Source organism: Plasmodium sp. gorilla clade G2 (assembly GCF_900097015.1).
Source record: "Plasmodium sp. gorilla clade G2 genome assembly, chromosome: 14".
Classification (NCBI taxonomy): domain Eukaryota; phylum Apicomplexa; class Aconoidasida; order Haemosporida; family Plasmodiidae; genus Plasmodium; species Plasmodium adleri (nom. inval.).
The window spans coordinates 1647539-1672532 of record NC_041706.1 but is presented as its reverse complement, the minus strand read 5'-3'; the positions used below and the strand labels follow the sequence as shown (position 1 = coordinate 1672532).

Sequence of the window (24994 nt, the reverse complement as noted above, 5' to 3'; positions counted from 1 at the left end):
ATGTATATTTATGCGCTTATTTCATTTGGTTTTTATTATTTAATTTTTTTCTTTTTTTAAATTCATTATTTGATATATATTACAAATATTTTACCTTTAATAACTTAAAATTAAATATAATTATACATTATAAATAATCTTCATTCTTTGATCGATACGTTTATATTATATTGATAAGTAAATTTATTTATATTAAAAAGGAGTGTGCGCAAAACATATAACTTGATTTTTTCTTTTTTCTGTTTTTTCTTCATTATAACAAGCAGATATGTTGTAAATGTTGAAAAAAAAATATTTTTATATTCATGAAGTGAAATATATGAAAAATAAGAAAAAAAAAAAAAAAAAAAAAAAAAAAAAGTATTCCTTTTATTATACATTTGTTGTAATATATACCAAATTTAATTAATATTTTTGATACATGTATATCTCAAGAATTATATAATGAAAATGAATAAATTGTTCAATTTTATGAAAATATTATATAAGTTTGAAAAATTCTATTGAAGCTATATATATATATATATATATATATAATATGAATTATTAGTATAAATAAAAAATAAAATAAAAATAATATATATATATTTTTTTTTATGTATTTTCATCGAAGAAAAAGAAAATATAATATGTATATAATATGTGTATAATATACTAAATAATTATTTCTACATAAATATATATTACATTTCCATAAAACAAAACATATACATATTATGTATATAATTTTTTCTTTTTTCGTTTTATATTTTATGCTTTTTTTTTGTTTATTTTATCACCTTACATAATAACATTTTTATGTATGTATAATTTTTTGGTTAAATAAAATTTTATATTTAAGAAATTATAATATATATATATATATATATATATATATATATATATTACTCATTTATTCATATTAACTATGAGTAAGACAGAATATGATATTCTCTCACTTGTAAATGTAGTGGAAGAATTTAGCAAATATTGTTCAGAATATAAGAAGAGACACCTAACAAATTCTATACATTCTTGTTCTATTAACAACGAAGTTAATAAAAATGAAGAGGTAGTATTTAAAAAAACATTACAAGATTTTATGAACAATGTTAATTTATTAAGTAGTAATATTTTGCAAAACCAAAATATAAATAAATGTGAGATACCTCAGAATATGTTATATGAAAAGAATGGTAATAAAACGATATATGATATAAAATTTTACAATGAAGACAAATTAAATAATGAAAATATATTCGAAGATAAAATTGAAGGAAATAATTTGGAACAGATAAAATCAATAAATGATAAAGAATTTGTAAAATATAATGATTATGGAGAAAACATAGAAACAATTAAAAATATAAATGAACAAAATTTATTAATGCAAAATAAAAATGATCATATTAATACTTATGAAAATTTTTATATGAGGAAAATATCAACTGAATATACTTCATCAGAGAAAAGTAGTGACGATAATATATTAATTCATAATATAAATAATGTGCTTGTGAAATATGTAAGTGGATTAGATTATACATTGAATATTAGAAGAATATCAAGAAAAGAATTAATTGAACAAATTAATCAATTTTATATTATACATAATAGTAATATTCAATTAAATGATTATTCTACATATCTAAGTGATGAAGTAATAAATATACTGAAACAAAAAAAGGATAATATAAAATATATAGATAAAAATAATCCATTTATTATAGAAAAAAATGATGATTTTTATAAAAATAATTTCTTGCCTTTTTTTTATATTCCATGTAATTATTTATATATAAGAAATTATTGTAATGAAAATGAAAGATGCTTGGAAACAACCTATGATACAAATGATGAAAAGAATTCTACTACAGGTAATTCTTATATATTATCATCTCCTAATCAAATGTATAATACAAATACGAATAGTTATAATTCACGTTCAAATAGTATAATAGCTAGAAATACTTCTTCAAATAAATGTAACTCACCTATTTTTGGAATTAATGAAAGAAATTCATCACCTAACTTTGGAATATTTAATGAAAGTATCAAAAACGATAAGGATCAATATAATATGGATCCTAACTATTTAATCATGAGATATAATTTAAACGAAGAAGTAGATACTACAAATGATAGACCTATTAATTATTCAGATAATATGAAATCTACAAATGACAATAGATATAATTCACCTAATTTTAATATAGAACACATACATAATAATATTAATAATAATACACAACTGAACAATTATGATATTTGTGATATAAATAATTTTAGCGATAAGAAAAATAATCTTAATAGCAATACTAGCGATTTTTATCAATCTATAAGCGAATTTTATAAAAATAATGAAAAGAATTTTATTTGTCAAGAACAAAATAACAATAATAATACATATATTGAAAAATCTTCCTTTTTCTTAAATAGTAATGAAACTAATGTATTAACAAATAATAAAAATCATCATTCGAGTGGAAAAAATCTAATTAGCTTATGCTTTGATGATGAATTATCAAGTGCTATAACAATAAACAACGATTGCTCTTTAAATAAAGGAATATACAATGAATATAATAACTCTGAAAAAGCCATTGTCGAAGATATATGTTACACAACAAATTATAATGATATAAATATGGACCATATGAACACATACGAAAATGATGAAAGAAAATGGATGCATGAATATTGCAATGGAGATTATAATTTATTTAGATCAAAACAATTGAAAAAGAAAAAAGAGTTATTGTTATCTTACATATCTTATAATGAAAAGGAAAATAAATATAAGGATGAAGATAATACGATGATAAATGTTGAAATAGATAATGATACAAATAGGAAGAATATTTTATATGACACAGACAATATTTCCTTTGATGACAATATTAGTATTCATAACCATTATAATAGTATAAATTTAAAGGTTATATATGAAGCTAACAAAAGCGAATATGGAAATAATGAACGTATGAATTTTATTAAAGGCCAAATTATTTTGAATAAATATAAAGTAGTCAAAGTTTTATCAAAAACGCAATTTAGTACTACACTTAAATGTCTCAATTTATTATATAAAAAAGTTAAAAATAATAAAGATGTATTCCTAAAAAATTGTGATAAATATATGAAAGACTATTCAGATATAACACATGATAAACAAAACAATTCTGATAAATTTGTAAATTTAAATATTATAAAAGAAAAAAATGAGGATTATAATAGACAACATGAAATTAAAAATAATTTACATGATAACAATAACCAATTAATAAATAATAAAAAAAAGATAGAACCTAAATATGTTTGTTTAAAAGTAATGAAAAATGGAAAACAGTTTTTAGATCAAGGATTGTTAGAACTCATGGTCTTAAATATACTATGTAATGATAATACAAATAATAATTTATCTAATAAAAACATTATAGAATTATATGATTCCTTTTATTATAAAGAACATTTAATTATAGTAACAGAATACATGCAAAGTGATTTATATAATTATTTCATTAGGAAAGGAAAATTAGGAACTTTAGGTCAATTACAAATATTGACAAAAAACTTATTAGAAGGATTAGCATATATACATTCGAAGAATTTAATACATTGTGATTTGAAACCAGAAAATATTATGATAAATATGAAAAAAAATAAGAAGAATCATAAAAGGGATAAATATTATAAAGTTAATGAAAATGGAGCTACTACATATAATGATGCAATGGAACAAAATATTTTGAATTCATCAAATATAAATATGTCAAATAAAGAAGAAAATAAAATAATTACGTATCCATCATTTGATCAATCATTTATTGAAAATAAAGATACACAATATGATGATAATCAAAAGACATCAAATATGTTATGTGATATTAATAAATCATACAACAATAGTGTAAAAGATATTGATAATAATGATAATATAAATATATATAGTACTAAACAGTTTGATAAGATCAAAATAATCGATTTTAATAGTTGTATATATGAAAGCGATAAACTAGAAATGTATGTACAAACTCGATCTTATAGATCACCTGAAGTTTTATTACAGCAAAACTATGATAGGAAAATTGATATATGGAGTTTAGGATGTATATTATTTGAATTTTTAACAAAAAAAATATTATTTGATTATCAAAATATTTATCGTTTTATATATTCAATAGTTTCTTATATTGGACCTTTCCCATTTTATATGATAAATAATTGTAGGATACCACATATCTTTACAAAACACGGATTAATAATATTAAAAAAATTTACAACAGATAATATGTACGACAATTATATAAAAGAAGAACAATTAAATCAAGTAGATGATGAAGAAATTATTTTTAATTCTAAAGATTTCTTTCGTTTAAATAAAAAAGATAATATCATTACAAAAGATTTATTAAAAAATAAAAATCCAAATACATCCATTCCAAGAAAACGTAACAATAGCAACAGTGAGATTTATTATGATGTATGTTATCCAAGTGATAACTTATTAAAAAATAATTTTCAAATAAGTGACAAATTATTTCTTGATTTTCTTTCATCATTATTACAAATAGATCCATCTAAAAGGTGTAATGCTACGGAAGCCTTAAAACATCCATGGCTTCAGCCAAATTTGTATAAAGATGGTTTATAATATATACATAAAAGAAATATTATGATAATATGTGTATGTACATATATATATATAAATATAAATATATATATATATATATATCATTATGTTTATATTTACAATTAAAAAGATAATTAAAAAATACTCATTTTCATACAATAAAGTTGTTCTATAAATATATATAATGTTTGTATTACAAATATACTTTACTAAAAAAAGAAACATAATATAGAAAAAACGTTAAAAATAAATAATTAAAATTTTTAAAACTATATAAAGTAAAATAGGAATAACATTTTTTTTTTCATGTAAATGATTATTTATTATATATATATATATAATATATATTTTTTTTTTATCATTTTTTTTGTATTTTTTTTATTAATCATTTTAATATAAAAAATTATTTATATAAATAATATTTTCTAAAACAAATTTTTTATTCTCTTGCAAATATGGAAAAAAAAAAATATATATATATATATATATATATATATATATATATATATATGTTTATTATATAACGAACACATTTTGGTATTATTAACATGCATATGTAAGATATGAATATATAATTAATATATATATATTCAAATTCTTATAATTTTTCTTTATTATAAGTTCTCAAATTTGAAGAATAGCAAATTAAATTATTGTTTCACCTCATTATTATTAGACTTCTTCTTATTATCCTTTTTAGTTTTGTTTTTCATCTTTTTCATCAGATGAATGAGAATCATCTTGTTTCCCCTGTTCTTCTAACGCTTGAGGTTTTTCAAGTGCTTCGTCTTCATTTGAAATATTTATATTTTCATCCACTTTTTCCTCAGTTAAATCTTTTATATTATCTTCTTTATCCTGAGTTGAATCTTTTACGGTATCTTCTTTATCCTGATTTAAATCTTTTACGTTATCTTCGTTATTTTCATTTAAATCTTTTACGTTATCTTCTTTATTTTCATTTAAATGTTTTAAGTTATCTTCTTTATCTTCATTTAAATCTTTTACGTTATCTTCTTTATCTTCATTTAAATCTTTTATGTTATCTTCTTTATCTTCATTCAAATCTTTTAAGTTATCTTCTTTATGTTCATTTAAATCTTTTACGTTATCTTCTTTTTTATCATTTGTAACATTTACAGTATCTACTTTTTTCCCTGTATTATTTTCATTATTACTCGTTACAACAGTTTTTTCCTTGTCATCATTTGTTTGAGCCTCCTTTACTTCATTTTCCTTTTTTTGTTCATCCTTTTCAACATGCTCATTATCACTATATTTTGTTAGTAGAACATTTAATAATTCTTCAAAGGTTGCTTTAAATTGCTCATTTGAATTATTATCCATATATAAAATATAATACACAATAACTATACTTATTCTTACATTGAGTTGCAATTTTTTAATATTTTTAACAACATCATTATCTAATTCCTGAGGATACTCTTTGTCATGAATATTTTGTACATTATGTAATTTAATATATATATTTTTTTCCTGTTCTCTTAAAAAATAGTAGCCATTTTTTATGTGTGAAAAACAGCTAATACGATGATCCTTTAGACAATAAGCATAGGAAGAGGATACATAAATAATATTTTTCATATTTTCTATAAATGTCTCTTTATATATATTTAATATTTTGTTTGCTTCTTCTTTAATTGTTAATAAGGAATGATAGAAATGTTTCAAAAAGTAGTAAATACAATTACTTTCACATTTGCCTTTGGTAACAATTTTATTGTACATAGCTTCATTATTTAAACATAACAATGAATATAAATTAAGAATTTTATCTTCATCATTATTATGTGTTTCCTTTGTTTTATTATTTTTTAATTCACTATTTAATAAATTATTTGTTTGTTTTTTTTCATCATCATATATATCATCTGAACAATTTAGGAGTGAATATAAAAAGGATAACATAATATGACTAACAAAACTAATACTCATACTTTTTCTATAACAAACATTATCATATGTTAACATTTTTTTTGCATATAAATAACTAAAATAATAATTATATTGTTTATGTAATATAGTATGTATATAATAATCATTAGCATAATTCAATATATTATTTAAAACAATATTATCTTTTTCAATATTCTCTAAATTCTTATAATTAATTATACAACCGCAATTCTCATATTCATTATTTTTCCACATTTCTTCTGACATATTACTAACATGATTTTTTTTATGAAATAAATTGTAGTTTAGTAATGCTTCCTTACAATAATTATTTTGATCTAATGTTAACAAATTCTCACTCGAAGGTTCACTATCTTTTATTTCATTATCACTGTGTTTCATAATTCCATCATCCTCATCATTTGATATTCCTCTATATTTATTTTTACATATAAATGGAAAATAATAATTATATGTAATTAATGGTAAAATGATAAAATTGCTTATTAGGTCTATTAATTTTTCATCTCTATATACATATTTTTCTTCCTTGGAATTTTTATTACTACTACTACTATTATTATTACTATTATTACTATTATTATTATTATTACTATTACTATTATTATTATCTTCCTTTTTGTTTACTCTTTTAAATATATAACTCTCATTAAATAAAAATTGTTGCAACTTTATGTAAGCTTCACTCCTTGTTCTTTTCGAGCTAAACGAACATGCCAAAGACAAAACAAAACATGTTAATAAAAATATATACATTTTTTTTAATTCAATTATATTTTCATAAGAAATGTCCTGATGTTTTTCCATATCACATTCAGAATTCAAAAGAAGCCCTGTATTATTCTTCTTCATCTTTATATGTTTATCATTATCTCTATGATTAATATTATTGTTCATATACATGTATATACTTTTATAATATATATTTGATATTATATGTAAACACTCAGAATTTATTGATGCTATATGTGAATTAATTTCTTCTTTCTTGTTATTAAAATATAATAAATAAGGTAAAAGGGATAATATTATATTTTCAATATTAAAATTATTCAGTTTTAATAAAACATTATTATTATTTATTATATTATTAATACTTTCAGTATATATTGTAGCCTTTTCAATATAAATATATATATCTTTATCGTTTAAAGATATATTTGTATTATTTGTATTTTTATATAATATATTGTTTGGAGTTATTAATTGTAACATATTTAAGTATATATTTATAATACAACTATTAACGTATACATTTTTTGAAATTTTTTCTAATACAAATATTATTTTATCAATAAATCTATATAATATATTTTTCTTTAAAAATTGTAATATATATATTAAATATATTCCACATAAGAAAAAGAACTTTTTATTTCTCTTTTGTAATTCTAAACATATTCTTCTTACAGTATCCCCATTCATATGCATCTTCTTTAATAACTTCTTACTAATGTGCACTTTATTTTCTTTATATATATTAAAACAAAGATATGAAAAATTCATAATACTCATAATTAATTGTTCTATGAACAACCAGTCATCTTCTTCCGTTTCTGATTTTTCCATCTTTACAGTAAATAGATTATTTTCAATATCATTTATGTTTATACGTTTTTCTTCATCTTCCTCTTCTTCTTCTTCTTTGTAATTTATTTTTTTATTTATATCTTCAAAATTTGTATCATAAAAGTTATATGATTTATCATTGGATATATCCTCTTCTGTCATTACTTTTACATTATCCATCTTGTAATTTTTAAAAATACTATTATATATATTAATAAAAATAGAAGAATCATAATTTATTAATAAATAACTATTTAATAAATTAAAATAATGTTCAAAGGTAAATACGATAATTTTTATGTGCATAATATATGTTTTCATATAAAGATCCATTTTTATTTTATCAATCAAATATTGTTTACTTCTCTTTAAATTTTTATTTAAATTCCCATCATTTGTTATATGGAAATTTCCTTTTACATTATGACCTCCTTTATGTTTGCTATAATATATACTATTAAATACATCACCATGTTCTTTGTCATCACTTAAATATGTCGAATCTTCATCTTCATCATGATTATGATTATGATGTGCATGTTCATAAGAATGTTCTTCATCATGTCCGTCTTCTCTTTCTTCATCTGTACTATCAGCATAGGAATAAATTTTATCAAATTCATTATACATTTCTTTATATTCATCATATTCTTCATTTTGTTCTTCGTGTAGCCTTTTATGTTTATGTTCATGGTGATGATAATAATAATGATCATAAAGATCATCTTCATCAACATATTTACTATTATCAAAATGATCATCATGATTATGATTATGATCGATATGATTAATATTTCTATTTCTTTCATCTCTATGTTTTTCTCCACGACCTTCATGACTATGCATATATATATCAACTAAAATACGTTCCTTTCTTTTTACAAAAAACGAATCATTAGATATGTCACTATAATCAGAATCGCTCAATTCAGCATCACTTGTATTATCAGTGTCATATATATTATTTAAGGTTAGATCGAAATAATTTTTCTTATTTCTTTCCTCATGGTTTATATTTTTACATTTTCTTTCCTCATGAATTTGTTTCATATATAAATTCAGTTCATGAACTTCTCCTTTTTCTATAAATCTATTTATTCTTCTATAAGATTTCAATTTTAATTTACATAACATATTATATAAAATATAAGTATAATTAATCTTATAACACATAATATGAAAAAACATTTGAGTACTTAATAATTTTTCTTTGCTATGATAAAATTGATCAAAAGAACTTTCAGAATTTACTATGATAGGATTTGTATCATTAATATAATCATTAACATTAAATGTACTACCTCCTTTATCATTAGTTAAATAGTTATTATTATGATTATGAGACATTGTTGGTGATTTTAAAAATGAATGATGATGTACTTCCGATTTATTTGTATGATGAGCAGACACATTATGTATTTCATTTTCTTTCTTAATTGAACATTTAATAATTAAAATTTTTATTAAATAAATAAAACTACTAATATTCAAATTTGTAATCATATTATTGTGAAAATCATTAAATGTAAAAAAGTTATATATATCTAATTTTAATTTTTTATATAAATTAACATTATCAATTATTGCACTAGTATCTATATTTTTAGGATCCGCTTTGATATTTACATAAATATATTCCAATTCATCATTATGATCATTATTATTATTGTCATTCAGATTATAATAATTATCATTATCATCATCAATATAGTCATCATCTTCATAATCATCATCATATTCATTATCGTCATCATCAATATCATCGTCATCATCATCTTCATCATCATCTTCTTCATCTATATCATTATGATCTGCCTTATGATGTTCTTCTGAATGCTTTTCATTTTCTCTATCGTCATGTTTTATATCTTCATTATTTTTCTTCTTATTTTTGTTTAAGTTATCATGTTCGTTTTCTTGTCCATTAACCTTATCCTTAACCTTATCATTTTTCTTTTTTTTTTTTTTTTCCTTTTCCTTTTCTTTGATTTGATTTTTTATTTCTTCGATCTTTTCATTATAATTACCACTATCCTTAAATATTATAGACAAATTGTTATTTTCATTAGTACTATGTCTTGAGAAAAACATACTACTGAAATCGTCTATCCATTTTGATTTATTTAATTTCTTGACATTTTTTTTAAACATTAAAAATGGATGTTGATAGGTCTCTGTAATACTTTTATTTATATTGTATGTCTCTAAGGTATTTCCTTTCTTAGACTTTCTACTTAAAAAGTCTTTGTCAATATTAAATTGAGTATTGTTTATAAATATATGTGGATAAAAAAAGATAGGCAATAAATCAACAGTAATTAATTTAAATATAATATTAATATAAATGGACCAACAGTTTCTAAATGAATTATAACATTTTTTTATAAAATGGAAAAATAAATATAATAAAGATTGACATTTTTGTGTTAAATAAAAATTTATATATTTAAATATATAACCTATTTTATTTATATTTCCTAAATCATGATAATATGCCAAATTATTTATAACCATTTTAAACATAAATGTACAGTGTTCGATTAAATTGTAATCATTAGTTCTTTTAAAGAGTTCAAAAAATATAGGTAGGAAATTATTTCTTATTAACAATTTGTTTATATCATATTTATAAAAATATATTTCATTCTTTTTAAAAGAATGATAATATTTATATTCTTCTTTTTTTTGATCTAATAATTTCCAATATTGATCATCATTTGTATATGTGTTTTGTGTATTTGAAAATAATTTGATTTCTTCATTTAAAATACAATTATATAGATTTTCTAAATATATTCTATCAATATTTTTTCCATTATTTATTCCTCTATTATTTTTAATAAACTCTTCTAATTTCATTTTATTCTTAACTTGATTATTATGTAAATCTGTATTCAACATAATTATAGAATATGTCAATATAAAAATAACATCACTATTTTCAAGAAGTACATACTTCTTTTGAATTTCCTCTTCACTCATACCTTCAATTTTTTTGGATAAGTAATATACATTTTTATGCATATAATCATTTATATTTACATTCTTTTTTAAATTAATTTTTTCTTCAATATGTAAATCATTCACACAATTTTCATTATTATCAACATTGTGTTTTTTCACATTTGTACTATTTTCATTTATATTCGAATCATTTTCATTATTATTCTGATCAACACTTTTTTTCGCGTCACTCTCATTACCATTTTGTAATACATTATCATCATGAGTAGCATTATTTTTATTACTATTTTCATTTAAAAAATCTATTAATATGTACCTCTTTTTATTTGCTAGTTCTTCGTCATTTACTAAACAAACAACCTTATCATTCTCTACTTTATATATGTTACTTAAGTCACCATGTATAGGATTAGAATAAAAGAAACATAAACTAAAATGTTCTAATATTCTTTCGATTAATTGAGCTTCTCCAGGTAATTTAAAACAACGTAAAAATAATCTTAAAGAAGATAATAAAGATAAATTACAAAAATCAAACAATCTTACATAACGTTTTAATAGGTTTATATTTTTCCTATGTGAAATATATTCACCTACAAATTCTTTATCTAAAAATGGATTGTATCTTACAAATTTAGCCATTGATTTTACAAAATATTCATCTTCCATTAAATTATTTTTAGTACTATGTTTAAAATGCTTTTTAGAAAAATTATGAGCAACCGATGAAATAATTTCCGTTGCTGTCATATGATGGTGGTGTTTTTTTTTCTTTTGATTATTATCCATTTTATGTAAATCACTTTCTTTTTTAGATATTTCTTCATTTGTATAGTTATTGTTAATATTTTCATCATCATCAATATTATTATTATTAATAATATTATTTTCTGTATTATCATTTTTGTCTGTTTTTTGGCCTTCAACATTTTTCTCATAATGACCAATAGAACTTTTGGAGTTATTATTTAATACTGAATGATCATCAGATACATTATTATGTATATTAGAACTATTTTTTTTTTTTTTTTTATCATTTCTTGATATATTTTCATCAACAATACCATTTAACATTTTATTTTCTTGTTTTATTACTTCCACATCATTACCATCATCATCATTATTATTATTATTTTCGTCTACTTCGTCTTCATCATTTATGGCATTTTCTCGTTCTTTTTGAGAAGTATATCCTTTTATATGTTTCTTCTTTTTTATGTCTTTTGCATTTTCATTCCTTTCGTCACATGATTCTTCAGTAGTAAAATGACTATGATTGTTGATTAAGCTTCTATTATTTTCAAGTTCATCATGATTATAACTATTATGTGATAAGTTCATATCAATGTTACTATTATTCATTTGCGTTTTATTATCATGTGTATTAGGATTAAAAGAATTACTCTTAATACTCGAACCTTTTTCAAAACCATTTTCACTAGTAAGAAATGATCTATTTTCATATAATGAACTTGAGTATTCAATTATATCATCATCTTTGTGCATAGCTTCTGAATCGATGATAGCATAATTAGAATCAATATTATTAAATGTTTCTTGTGTTTGTATAATTCTCATTTTAATTAATTCATCAACAGCTTTACCTTTAAGTGTATTAAATATAGTTGCTGATTTTTTTAATATTTCCTTTCTTCTTTTTTTCTTTCTCATGATATGTTTCTTTTTTTTAATATATTTTACTTTAACATATTCTCTGAAATGTTCAAATAATAAGAGTGCACAAAAGGTAACAAATCTATTATCTTTAGTTGATGATGATAAGAAATTTAAGGAATATAATTCATTTAAATTATGTTTTTTTTTTTTCAATTCATTCTTATTATCATTATAACGATCAATGAATTCATTAATAGCTTCTTTTTTGGATAAACTTGTTCGTCTACGATTATCAATAATATGTTGATTTAAATTTCCCTCATTATCATAATAATTACCACTATTATAATTATTATTATTATTATTAATACTATGTTTCTTATTGTGATCTTCATCTTTATTTTCGTTATCGTGTTCATCTTCTTTATCCTTATCTTTAATATTAAATTCATGAATTATAGACGTTCTTTTTCTTGCCTTTTTTCTTTTCCTTGATCCAAAAACTTTATTATAAGTATCCGAATAAATATCATTTTTAAACTCAATTATTAATTGGTTTATATAACCACAATCATGTGTATTGTGAGTCATGTCATGAATAGAAATATGATTATAATAGCTGTCATTACTATGTAAATGTAAACTATTCAAATGATTATGATGACTAATATTATTATTATGATGATCATTATTTTTTTTTTGTTTGGTGTGATTAGCATAAGGTACTAATATATATAAAATATTTTTTATCATTTTGAATATCACCTCATTTATTATTGTTGTATTATGAACAAAATTAACACATAATTCTAATATAGATTTTATAAAATTCTGTAATAAATCTGAGGCATATAAATTAACATCATAATTATAATATATTTCGAATAATACATTTTCTAGACAAAAATGTGATAAGGTTAATAGTGCCGTTTCAGTTATATTTTTGGATGAACCTTTTTTTAATGTATTTAATAATATATTAATAAATATTTCATTGTATATAAAAAAATGCTTTTTATATAAAATGAAAATATTTATATATGATCTTAAGGCTTTACATATAAGTACATATGATGATGATGTTATATGTATAAATAGACATCTGATTATATTTGATATAGAATCAAAATTTTTATTTATTAATGAATATCCATATACTTCTATTAATATATTTAATAAACTAAATGATAATATGTTAATATTTTCTAAATTTTCATGAGACATTTCATTTTCAAATAATTCATTATATAAATTAATAAAATCCTTTTTATTTAATAAATCTAATACAAACTTATTTTTATTATTATTTATTAATATTAAAATGATAGTTAATATATCATGAATAAAATCATCATCTATATTATTTACATAACTTTTCATAACCACATGAAAAATATTAATTAATATTGATTCACAATTTCCTTTAAATAATAAAGAATATTTCGTACTTTTGTATATTTTAAAAATATAACATATTATTTTTATAATATTATTTTTGTCTACAACTTTTATAGAATTCATTAATATATTATTAAATAATATCATAGTATCATATAATATAATTTCTTCATAATTCATATTATGATAATTTATTGGTGCATTCAATAATGTTTCTATACTAATATTAATAATATTATTTCCTTTGTTTATTACACACGTAAAATTTTCTTCTGCTTCTTCTTTATCCAAATGATACTTTTTATGTAACTTATAATTCTTTGAAAAGAAATGATATTTTTTTTTCTTTGGAACTTTTTCATTTAACATTTTTGTTGATGGTCCATCATGTTTATCATCAAAATCTTTAGTCCAATGTTTTTCTATGGATTCATTTATAATATCTCTTTTACATATATGATCACTATTATTACTTCTTACTTCATTATCATAATCATCACATAAATAAGATATTTGTTTTCGATTTAAATGTTCATTAGAATATTTATCATTAAAATAACTACTATTATATTTTAATATATGATCTAACGATTGTAATGCACTTAACTTAATCTTATAAAAGATATTATTATTTCTTATGATATTTAAAAATGGAGCAATATGATATATATCTAACTTATTATTAAAATCATGTATTTCTATTTCTTCCTTTAAATTATTATTTAAATTGTTTATATTATTATATAAAATAAATAAAGCGTCTACAATACTTGAATCTAAATTTTTGTTATATTCATGCTTTTTTATAACTGACAATACATTTATTATTTCATTCTTTATAATAGTAAAAATATTTAACTTCAAATAATCATCATTCATATATGATGAACTATTCATAAGAAAATCTTCACAACTCGTACCCACCTTCTTTTCATCATTATTTAAATCATAAGCTTCATTAAAACTTATGCATTTCTCCATCTTCTTATCATAATATTTGTATTCCATTCTTCACAAAAAATATATAATGAAAAGAAAGAAAAAAAAACATATGTTCATATATATTAACAATTATATATATATATATATATATATATATATATATATTTATACTTTCATGTGTATATAAAATATATAATTATAAATATATATATTTTTCTCTTCAATTTACAAGAAATAATATAACCTATTTTATATAAACATTACTTCATACACTTAAACATATAAATATATATATATATATATATATATATATATATATGTATTAATCATTAATATAACACTTTTATATATTTACATATACATTAAAATAAATACATATATATATATTTGTTAGGACATAGATCATATGTACAATTTTAAATATGCATCGAATTTTATCTTTTATAAAAAATATAAATAAAATATAAAATGTTATTTTTCAAATAAATATGCCAAATCACAAATCGTTTATTTTATTTTATTTTATTTTTTAAACATCAGATATTCTGCAACATTAAAGTAATGGGAAAGAACAATGAAAAAAAAAAATAAAATAAATAAAATAAAATATTAATAAATAATGTAATAATTTAAACAATATATATTTATATTTTATATATAATATGAACGTTTCAAAAAAAAAAAAAAAAAAAAAAAAAAAGTAAATTATTTAAAATAAATATAATAAAAAATATATAATATAATATATATAAATTAAATATGGAAAAAATAAATACATTATTATAATATAATAAGTCAATAATAAATATAAAAATATATTTATATATTATTATTTGAAAAAAAAAGAAAAAAAGAAAAAAAGAAAAAAAACAGTGGATTTTTTTATTATTTTTTTCTAATAAAAATATTTTAATATTATATTTATTAATATTACCATAATATAAAAATAAATACATGTATTTTTAATTAATGTATCATTTTATAAATAATACATATAATAAATATATATATAAATATTATGTTATATAAATCATATAAAATATATATTTTATAAATATGCCTTTCACCCCATTATATAAAAATATTATTTTAATATAATAAATATATTATAATAAAGTATGATAAACATATATTTATATAATACAGTAAAAATATTACCATATAAATATCTCTTTTTTGTATTATCTTTTATTAACACATATTTTAAAAAATATATAATATATATTATATATATTTTTTTTCTTTTTGTTGTTATATTATCTTATATTTTATTACAACATATATATAATATATATAATAATATGAATTATCATAAAACCATAACTTTAAAATTATTGTATTTTTTTGTAGAAATAAAAAGTATATATTATAATATAGCTTCTTATATGAATACAAAATAATATACCTTTTTTTTTTTTTTTTTTTTTTTTTTTTAATAAAAATAATGTTTATTTTTGTAAAGCCCTTTTTTGTACTTAAATATATAATAATATATATATAATATATAAATTTTCATTTATTCCTCTCACTATTATATTTAAATATTCAACTTTTTTTGTGTACATTTACTAAACATATTTATATTTATATATATCCTTTCTTATTTAATTATTTTAAGCATAAGAAATTTTGTTCTTAAATAATAATAATATTTAAAGACTAATATATATATGAATGATTATATCATTTTCATTTTAATCATAAAAATTTCATTTATTCTTTAAAGAAAAGAAAAAAAAAAAAAAAAAAAGGAAATGTAAAAATTTTTGTTATAATTCCGGATTTATAAGGATTTCATGTAAAACAAAAAAGATGTTTTCAAATACTTCAAGGAGTTATCATTTTTTTTTTTTAAGAAACACAATAAAATATATTACTACATAAAGAAGAAAAAAATAATACATATTTATTTATTTATATTAACCTTTGTGTATTTTTTTTTTTTTTTTTCTTTCTTTCTTTTTTGTCACATATGCTTTATACAACTTTTTTAAAATAATGCTAGTTCTTATGAACTTACGTAAATACCTAAGTAAAACACATTTTCAAAAATGTAATTTTAATACTTGCTCTTCCAACATGTTATCTAACGAAAAATTAAATAAGATTAAAGAATTTCGAAAGATAACTAATTTGTCAATTGGTATTTGTAAAAATATTTTAAATAAGAACGATTACAATATTGTAAATAGTATAAATTATATTTTTCAAAATTTTAATACGAACTATGAAAAAAAAGATAAAAAATTGGCAGAAGGTTTTTATTGCTTTACACAACATGAAAATGTCATAGGCTTAACTGAATTAAATTGTTATAATGATTTAATATCAGAAAATATACATTTTAAAGAATTATTAATTAACTTGTGTAATAATTTAACGCAATATTATATAAATAAAAAGGATATACAACCAGAAGTTGATAAAAATACTCAAAATGTTAGAAAAATACAAAATGACTCATTTTTGCATAATAAAGTGATTTATAATTATATCCCTCTATATTATAAATCAAATAACATTATAAATGTTGATAAAAAATTAGAAAACATAAGTGACATAAATATATTTAAGGAAATATATTTTAATAGATCATTGAAACAATTAATTAATTATACCTCTTTTATTTTAAATGACTTTATCTTTTTCAGAAATTATTTTTTGATATATGATATGAATAAGCTTCTATCAAATAGGAAGAACATGCATATAATTAAAAAATACTATTATCATAAAGAAGTGAATATTGAAAATTTTATCTTGTGCAAAGGCTTCTCATTTACATTTTTATTTATTGAATCTAATAAAAATTTAGATGAATTTACAGAATTATTATTAGAAAAATTATCCTATCTTATATGCATAAATATATTAATATATAAATCTAAACATTGTTCAAAAGATCCAAAATTTTTTGATATTCATTCATGTCTAGAAAACAAGCTTTCTAATTTATCTAAAAATGAAATAAATAATGATAACAATAATTTAAATAAAGAAAATACTGTGCCTAATGAAATATATATTAATGATATAATGACAGAAAAAATACAATCATTCGAAATAATAAGTCAATGTCTTAATGATTCAAATAATAAAAACTTCAAACTTCATAATACTGATAATATAACTTTTATAGAATTATTTAATATATTAGAAAACGAATTGCAGATAAAAATTTTTCCTAAAATAATATACTCCATGATTAATGAAGATTTGGTTATCCTATAATTTTTTTTATATAAATATTAAGTAAATATATTACCTATTTAATATTTTATTATTTTTTTATTTATTTATTTTTTTGTGTATAAAAAACAAATTAAAATGTTTATTATATAAAAAATATTATCATTAAAATGTATGTTTTATAAAAATATTTTAAAATATGTATATTTTTATATATTTAAAGAGCTCCTTAAAAATATCATATATAAAAATAAAAAATACAGATAATATTGGTTGATTATATGAATTAAAATATTTGAAAGAAACAATTAAAATAAGAGGATATATACACACTGGACATTAAAATATAAATAAATGTAAATGTATATATAAATATATATATATATTTTCAATTAATATATGTTGAATAATATTTTTTAAAGCAATTATTCTCATCATTTGAAATATTTAACATATTTTTATCTCCATTAATTAATAATGACTTGAAAAAATTATGTTTTTGATTTATTAAAGGATAATTATCATTATTTGATGTTCTCATTTCTTTTATCTTTTTTTTTTCTTTTAAATGTATATTTTCTAAATTTAAATTTGTCACTTGTTCATTATTAATTCCTTTATATTTGTCTTCATTTAACATATGATTCTTTTCAATTTGATACTCAAAATTATTATTATTATTATTATTACTTTTATCTTCTGATATATAATAATTCATATAATTATAACATTTTGACGTATTTTCAATTGTTCTATTTAAAAAATTACTTTCACATGGTTTATTTTTATTTTCGTTCATTTCTTTTATATTTATGTTATATATGCTTTTTTCCTTTTCATAAGTATTCATATTTGTTCTATTTACATTAGTCATTCCATCAATAATTAAACTACTACTATTGTTATGATACAAGCTGTTCTTCTTATTATTATTGTTCTTCTTATTATTATTATTGTTGTGTAATAGTCCCTTTTGAATAATATTATTTTCATGATTTTTTCTTCGTAATTTTAACAAACGCATATCCAAAGAAAAACGTTTATCAATTTTTATCATGTCATCATTTTTATTATACATTTTGTTTATTTCATCATCACTATATGATTTATAATTTTTACATATATTATTAAATATTTTGTTCATATCATTATTAGATTTATTATTACATATATTATATATATCATTTGGGTAATTATTATTACTATTTTTACTATTCCTTAGTTCATTTTTTTGATCAGTTATATTACTTTTATAAGATGTGTAACTACTACTTATATTAGATTCTTTAGGTACATTGCAGAATTCACTATATAAATTTTTGGTATCAAAATTATTCAATCCTTTAAAGTCACAAAAAGTTTTTTTTCTTGAGTATAGACTTTCTTTTTTATCTACATTATAAGAAAAACCATCTTGGAAGTCTTTATTTAAATAAAACATATTTGATTGATTAATTTTATCTTCATCTTTTGTATAATCACTATGATTTTCTTCATAATTTCTATAATCATCATTATAATTATTATTATTACTATAATTAATATAATTAATATTATTATTATCGTGTCCATTATAGTGTTTTATATAATCGTCTTCGTTACAAATATCATTCATTGTATCTCTTTTAACCTTTATGTTATTATCCATATTTTTTATAATTCTATTTGTTGAATTTTCTTGAACAGTATCATTTGATTTAATATGTATGTACTTTTGTACATTATCATTTTTATATTTATTTAATACTCTTAATTTATGTTTACAAATAGAACATGTATATTTTTCTTTTCTTATTTCTTCTTTATTTGAACAAACAAAAAAAAAATTTTCATGATAATTATCTAATTATAAAATAATAATAATAATAATAATAATATAAGTAAAATTTTGTAAAATCATTATAACAATAAAAGAAAAACATAAAAAGAAATGTAAACGTATGAACGACATATGGTGATGTAAAAAGTAAAATGATGAAAATATTATAGATTATAAAAAAATGTTTACTAACGTCCTAAAAATTAAAACATCATAAAGAAGAAAAATATTCTATAGAAAGAGAAAGAAGATATATGTGATAACATAATTAGCAAATATAATAATAGCAAGTGGACAACCATTTAAATATTCACTAATCAAATGAATCAAGTTAAAGTTTAAAGAGCAACAGTCTTATATTTTTAAATATAAAATAGTTATATATACCTAATTAACGTTATTAATAAAAAATCAATTAAATAATATAAAGGAAAATAAAAAAAAATAAAAGTATGAATCCTTTCATTGAAAACAAATATATTGTGTAATCAAATTGATATAAATTTGTATGTTTCATAATAATCAATATCCTCCCGTTTTGAAAAACAAGAAAAAGAAAATTCATGCACTTAAAGAGTATTATAGCACGCAAAAAGGTATAGACACCAAATGATACTATGTTTAAAAAATGGAGTACATCAAAAATAATTGTAGATTAAGTAATATAAATAATCAATGAATCATTTTGATAAACAATATAAAAGATAAATATAAGTGATAAATTTCCTAGTAACTTAATAAAAAATGAGGCAAATTGATAATCAATATGATGATATATATGAAACCAGCAAGAATGTAGCTGATAAAGGGAAGATACCACAATTAAAAACATCTCATATTATATCCATCAAATGATAATAATGGTACATACCTGTTGAAGAAATACTTAATGAAATGCAAACACCAAAGCAGAGAAGAGGATAGCAGCATGATAGATATAAATAAATAGAACACAGGAAGAAAATATAAGCTTTCAAATTCTATTATTAAGGAGGAGAAATACATAAGCCTCTCCATAAACAAAATAATATGGATACAAATAGTTAAAATAAATAAGATATATCAATTAACATATTGAACAGTGTCGGAAAATATTGAAGGCATAAACAAACATGAGCAAATTAACAAATTTAATCTTTCTTGTTAAAATGAAACTAATGAAAAAATAATAATCAAATGAGGAATAATGAAAAACAAATATGCTTTTTGTGTAAGAATAGAATATAGAAGAGCAAAATAATACACAAAAAGAATAATAGTAAAGCGATCAGATATATCGTATAATTATACTTCTCCCAGCAGGATGAAAAAAAAAGATGGAACACCCATTTCAATAAATTATACGAGCAATTGTTTAAATAGTTTATGCTGATCTTGAAAATATGAATAATTCCTTGCTCCCTCCTAATAATGATAGAAATTTTTTAAGGATGTATTTCTTTCCTATAATATGTTAGACAAAGAAAATTTTTCTATTAGAGAATGTAATTAATTTAAAGAACTTAAGAAATATGATGGAAGAAGGTTCAAGAATATATCAGAAAATTTTAACCCATAATATATCAAAAAATGAATGATTATAGAGCAATAATATTCTTGAAAAGAACAAAATTTATTTGATGAATATATTAAAGACTTTAAAAAGTATAAAATGTGTCAGAAAATAAGTATACACCAATAATTATTTGATATGAATAGAAATTCAAGAAAACGAAAAGAAAGATGAGAAACAAAATATAATAGAAAGTAATAAAAATGATGTAATTAATTTTTATCAAGGAACGCACATAAATTTTTTAACTTTAATGTAATCAAACTGAAAAGAGAATAAAAGAGATTGAAAAGATTCTGAATAATAAATGATAATGATAGTACAGTAGTAGTAAAGGTAAAATGATCATATTTAATGGAATGAATATAATATGAGAAAGACAAAATAATATATGTTGAAAAAAGGAAATGAATCTGTAATAAATGAGAATGAAAAAAATAATTTATGAAAAATAATTTATATGTAATAATAATGATGAATTTTATAATATTATAAACCCATCAACAAATATAATAAGAAGAAAAATTGAAGAAACAAATTGTTGGAAAACGAATAATAAATGAATCCTTTCTATTATTGGATATTTAATTTTTAATCCTCATTTAATATATATAGCAATACAATAAGAGACCTACAAAAGGAGAATAATGATTCTGTAAAAAGCAAAGAAGAAAACAATAAATATATTAAGGCCTAGAAAAAATAAATATTTCCAAAGCTTTGATTTATATACAATGTATATACAAAATAATGTTGATTATTTATACCAAAGAAAAAGAAAGACATCTATATAATTACATAATGCAATTTAAAAAAGTGTAGATATGATGTGTCAAAATGTTGATATTATATATATAGTATTAAATAATATAAGAAGAAAGAATTTCAAATATTCATTTCCTATCATAAAAAGAAATTATTATATAAAAAGATATTTCAATTATAATCCAAAAATTAATCCGAAAGGAAAAAAGTATATATTACTTTTTAAGTATAATAAATTTTTTTATAAAATATCAGAGAATAAGAAGAAGGATATAGATTTAATTGGTATGAAATATAAATGTACACCTGAGAGTATTCTGATACCAATATCAGATAAGGATAATTTCTTAAATAGTAAAGTAAGTAATAATAAGTTGAAATATGTACATACATCTATTAATCATTCTAAGGATTTACCTAATAAGGAAGAAAAAAATATGGTATATTTTCCATCAATAGATAATATAAAAGAAGAAGAAAACATTGATATAACATATGAAAATACGAAAAATGTATTGTTGTATAGCCAAGAGGTTGATAAAAATATACATATACATGTACATAATAATAATGATATTCATTTGAATAACAATTGTGAATATATGAAGTCAAATATTTTGGAAAAAAACCATTTTGATTTACTCACATCCAATATATTAAATAATAATTTGAAGTATCAAGAAGAAAATGATAATAATCCTTTAAGAAAAAATAAATTACATCATTCATATAATTCCATAAAATCATTAGATATAAAAAATGATATTAAATTTGAAGAAAATAATAATGTGACAAAGATTAAAGAAATGAAAATAAATTATAATAAACCATGTATTGTGACAGTGTACAAAAAAAAGGGGGGATATGTCAAAGAACCAGAAGGAAGATATAGAAATAAATATGAAAAGAAATATATTTTATCTAATAAATAAAGAATACATAGCAAATTCCTATTAAATACATGAACCTTTGTAATTAATTATTAGCTATAATAATAACATAAATAATGAAAATGAATAGATATCATAAATAATATATACATAGTTTAAAATATAGACATACATGTGATGATTATTCATCCCTTACATTGTAGCAAAAAGATAAAAAAATAAATGAAGTTGAATTACAATGGTAATAAAAAGAAAAAAGAATATGTTCTTTAATTTATATGAGAAGTAACTTACAATCCTTATTGCATAGTAGGGATAAAATTACTAGTATGAACAAGACTTAATAATTCTTATGATAATATTGTTAATACATTATGTAATAGTGTAGGAGGAGGTGAAAGTTTTCATTTATTCTAATAAGTAAAAATTATATGTTCAATAAGAAAAAATCCTAATAGTACATCAAACATCAGAACATATAAACTAGTTACAGTCAAAGAAATAAGGATATAATCCAAAAAATTATAAATAAAAAAAAATTCTAATGATAAATTTACTGCAAAATGAATGATAGGGCATAGTTTTAAATGTTCAGGAAAAACCTATATGAATCATACAAATATATTAGAGAATAAAAATTTTGATAATATAAACAAATTAAGAATAAAAGAATATAGCCTTAAAGAAAGAAAGATGATTTTTTTTTAATAATGATACCAAACAAAATATTATAACAAGTATGAGTGAACGTGACTATCTTAATGTAACATATGAAGAAGGCAAACCAAAGAAGATAATTTGTTAATAAATAATAAAAAACTACAAAATATAATTTTAATAGGGCAATTCAATACCAAAAATTGTGTTATGAATGAAATATGAAATGAGGATAATTTATTTTTTATATAATATAATAATGAATCAGATAAGTTTCGCCCATTTAAATATTGATAGTAAATTCTTATATTCTAATAATATGAGATACAAAATGAATATAATTTAGACAAATTATAATTTATAAAAAAAAGAGAACATAATAATTTTCTAAATGTTAAACCCGGTTAGGAATACCATTAATTAATAATAATATACAATAATAAAGCAAAGTATTTATAAAGGAAGAAGATATATTAGGAAAAAATAAAAAAGAAAAATTTAAGTTAGGTGAATCAAATAAAAATTCTTTTTATTTTTCATCAATTGAAGAATATGAGATAGCTCAATATCATTGCTTTGAACTGTCTGAACCACTAATAAAGGATTACAAATGATAAAAGCATTATCATATAATATTAATAGAAATATAAATGAAAAAAAATTAAATGAATCACAAAGATATGATTCAAGTTTTATAATTAATAATGAAGAGAGTAATTTTATTGATAATAAAAATATACATCATAATGAAAATTGGGAATGTAATTACAAGGATGAATTAAAAACAAATTTTGGAAATACATTAAAGAATAATAATGAATATATCTAATTATTATATTAATTCTATTTTAAGTCAGTCATTTAATATATATGAAAATAAAAGTATATATGAGGATGATTGTCTTCAAAATAGTTTATCTAGTAGTATAATGGACACGGATAAATTAGATGAGGTTATACAAAAAATACGTACTTTCAAAACAATGAATGAAAGAAATAATAATTATATATCTTGTTTATATTGTGATAAATATTTATTTAAATTAGATAATTATCATGAAGATTATTTTTATTTGTTTGTT

At 19.3% G+C, this 24994-nt stretch overlaps 4 protein-coding genes and 1 pseudogene across 4 annotated transcripts in view, besides 1 other annotated feature; 2 read left to right on the top strand and 3 right to left on the bottom strand.

The window, feature by feature from the left end:
- Positions 1 to 907: 907 nt before the first annotated feature.
- PADL01_1443000 (serine/threonine protein kinase) lies at positions 908 to 4633 on the top strand (the record flags this gene model as incomplete). The annotated part of the gene is made up of 1 exon (XM_028684711.1): positions 908 to 4633. One exon carries the CDS (start codon positions 908 to 910, stop codon positions 4631 to 4633), a length of 3726 nt encoding a protein of 1241 aa, XP_028540762.1.
- A 675-nt stretch (positions 4634 to 5308) lies between these two features.
- Positions 5309 to 15106, bottom strand: PADL01_1442900 (protein transport protein SEC7, putative; the record flags this gene model as incomplete). The annotated part of the gene is made up of 1 exon (XM_028684710.1): positions 5309 to 15106. The coding sequence occupies one exon, from the start codon at positions 15104 to 15106 to the stop codon at positions 5309 to 5311; it is 9798 nt and encodes a 3265-aa protein (XP_028540761.1).
- Positions 15107 to 17038: 1932 nt separating this feature from the next.
- On the top strand, positions 17039 to 18271 carry PADL01_1442800 (conserved Plasmodium protein, unknown function; the record flags this gene model as incomplete). The annotated part of the gene is made up of 1 exon (XM_028684709.1): positions 17039 to 18271. The coding sequence occupies one exon, from the start codon at positions 17039 to 17041 to the stop codon at positions 18269 to 18271; it is 1233 nt and encodes a 410-aa protein (XP_028540760.1).
- A 346-nt stretch (positions 18272 to 18617) lies between these two features.
- Positions 18618 to 20075, bottom strand: PADL01_1442700 (annotated as a pseudogene).
- Positions 18618 to 20075: a sequence feature (conserved Plasmodium protein, unknown function).
- Positions 20076 to 24950: 4875 nt separating this feature from the next.
- Positions 24951 to 24994, bottom strand: part of PADL01_1442600 (conserved Plasmodium protein, unknown function) — a gene marked incomplete at both ends in the record, with an annotated part of 2616 nt that continues 2572 nt past the window's right edge. Inside the window, one exon of the mRNA XM_028684708.1 lies at positions 24951 to 24994. This exon is cut by the window's right edge and continues 2283 nt beyond it. Coding sequence (XP_028540759.1) covers positions 24951 to 24994 — 44 coding nt within the window.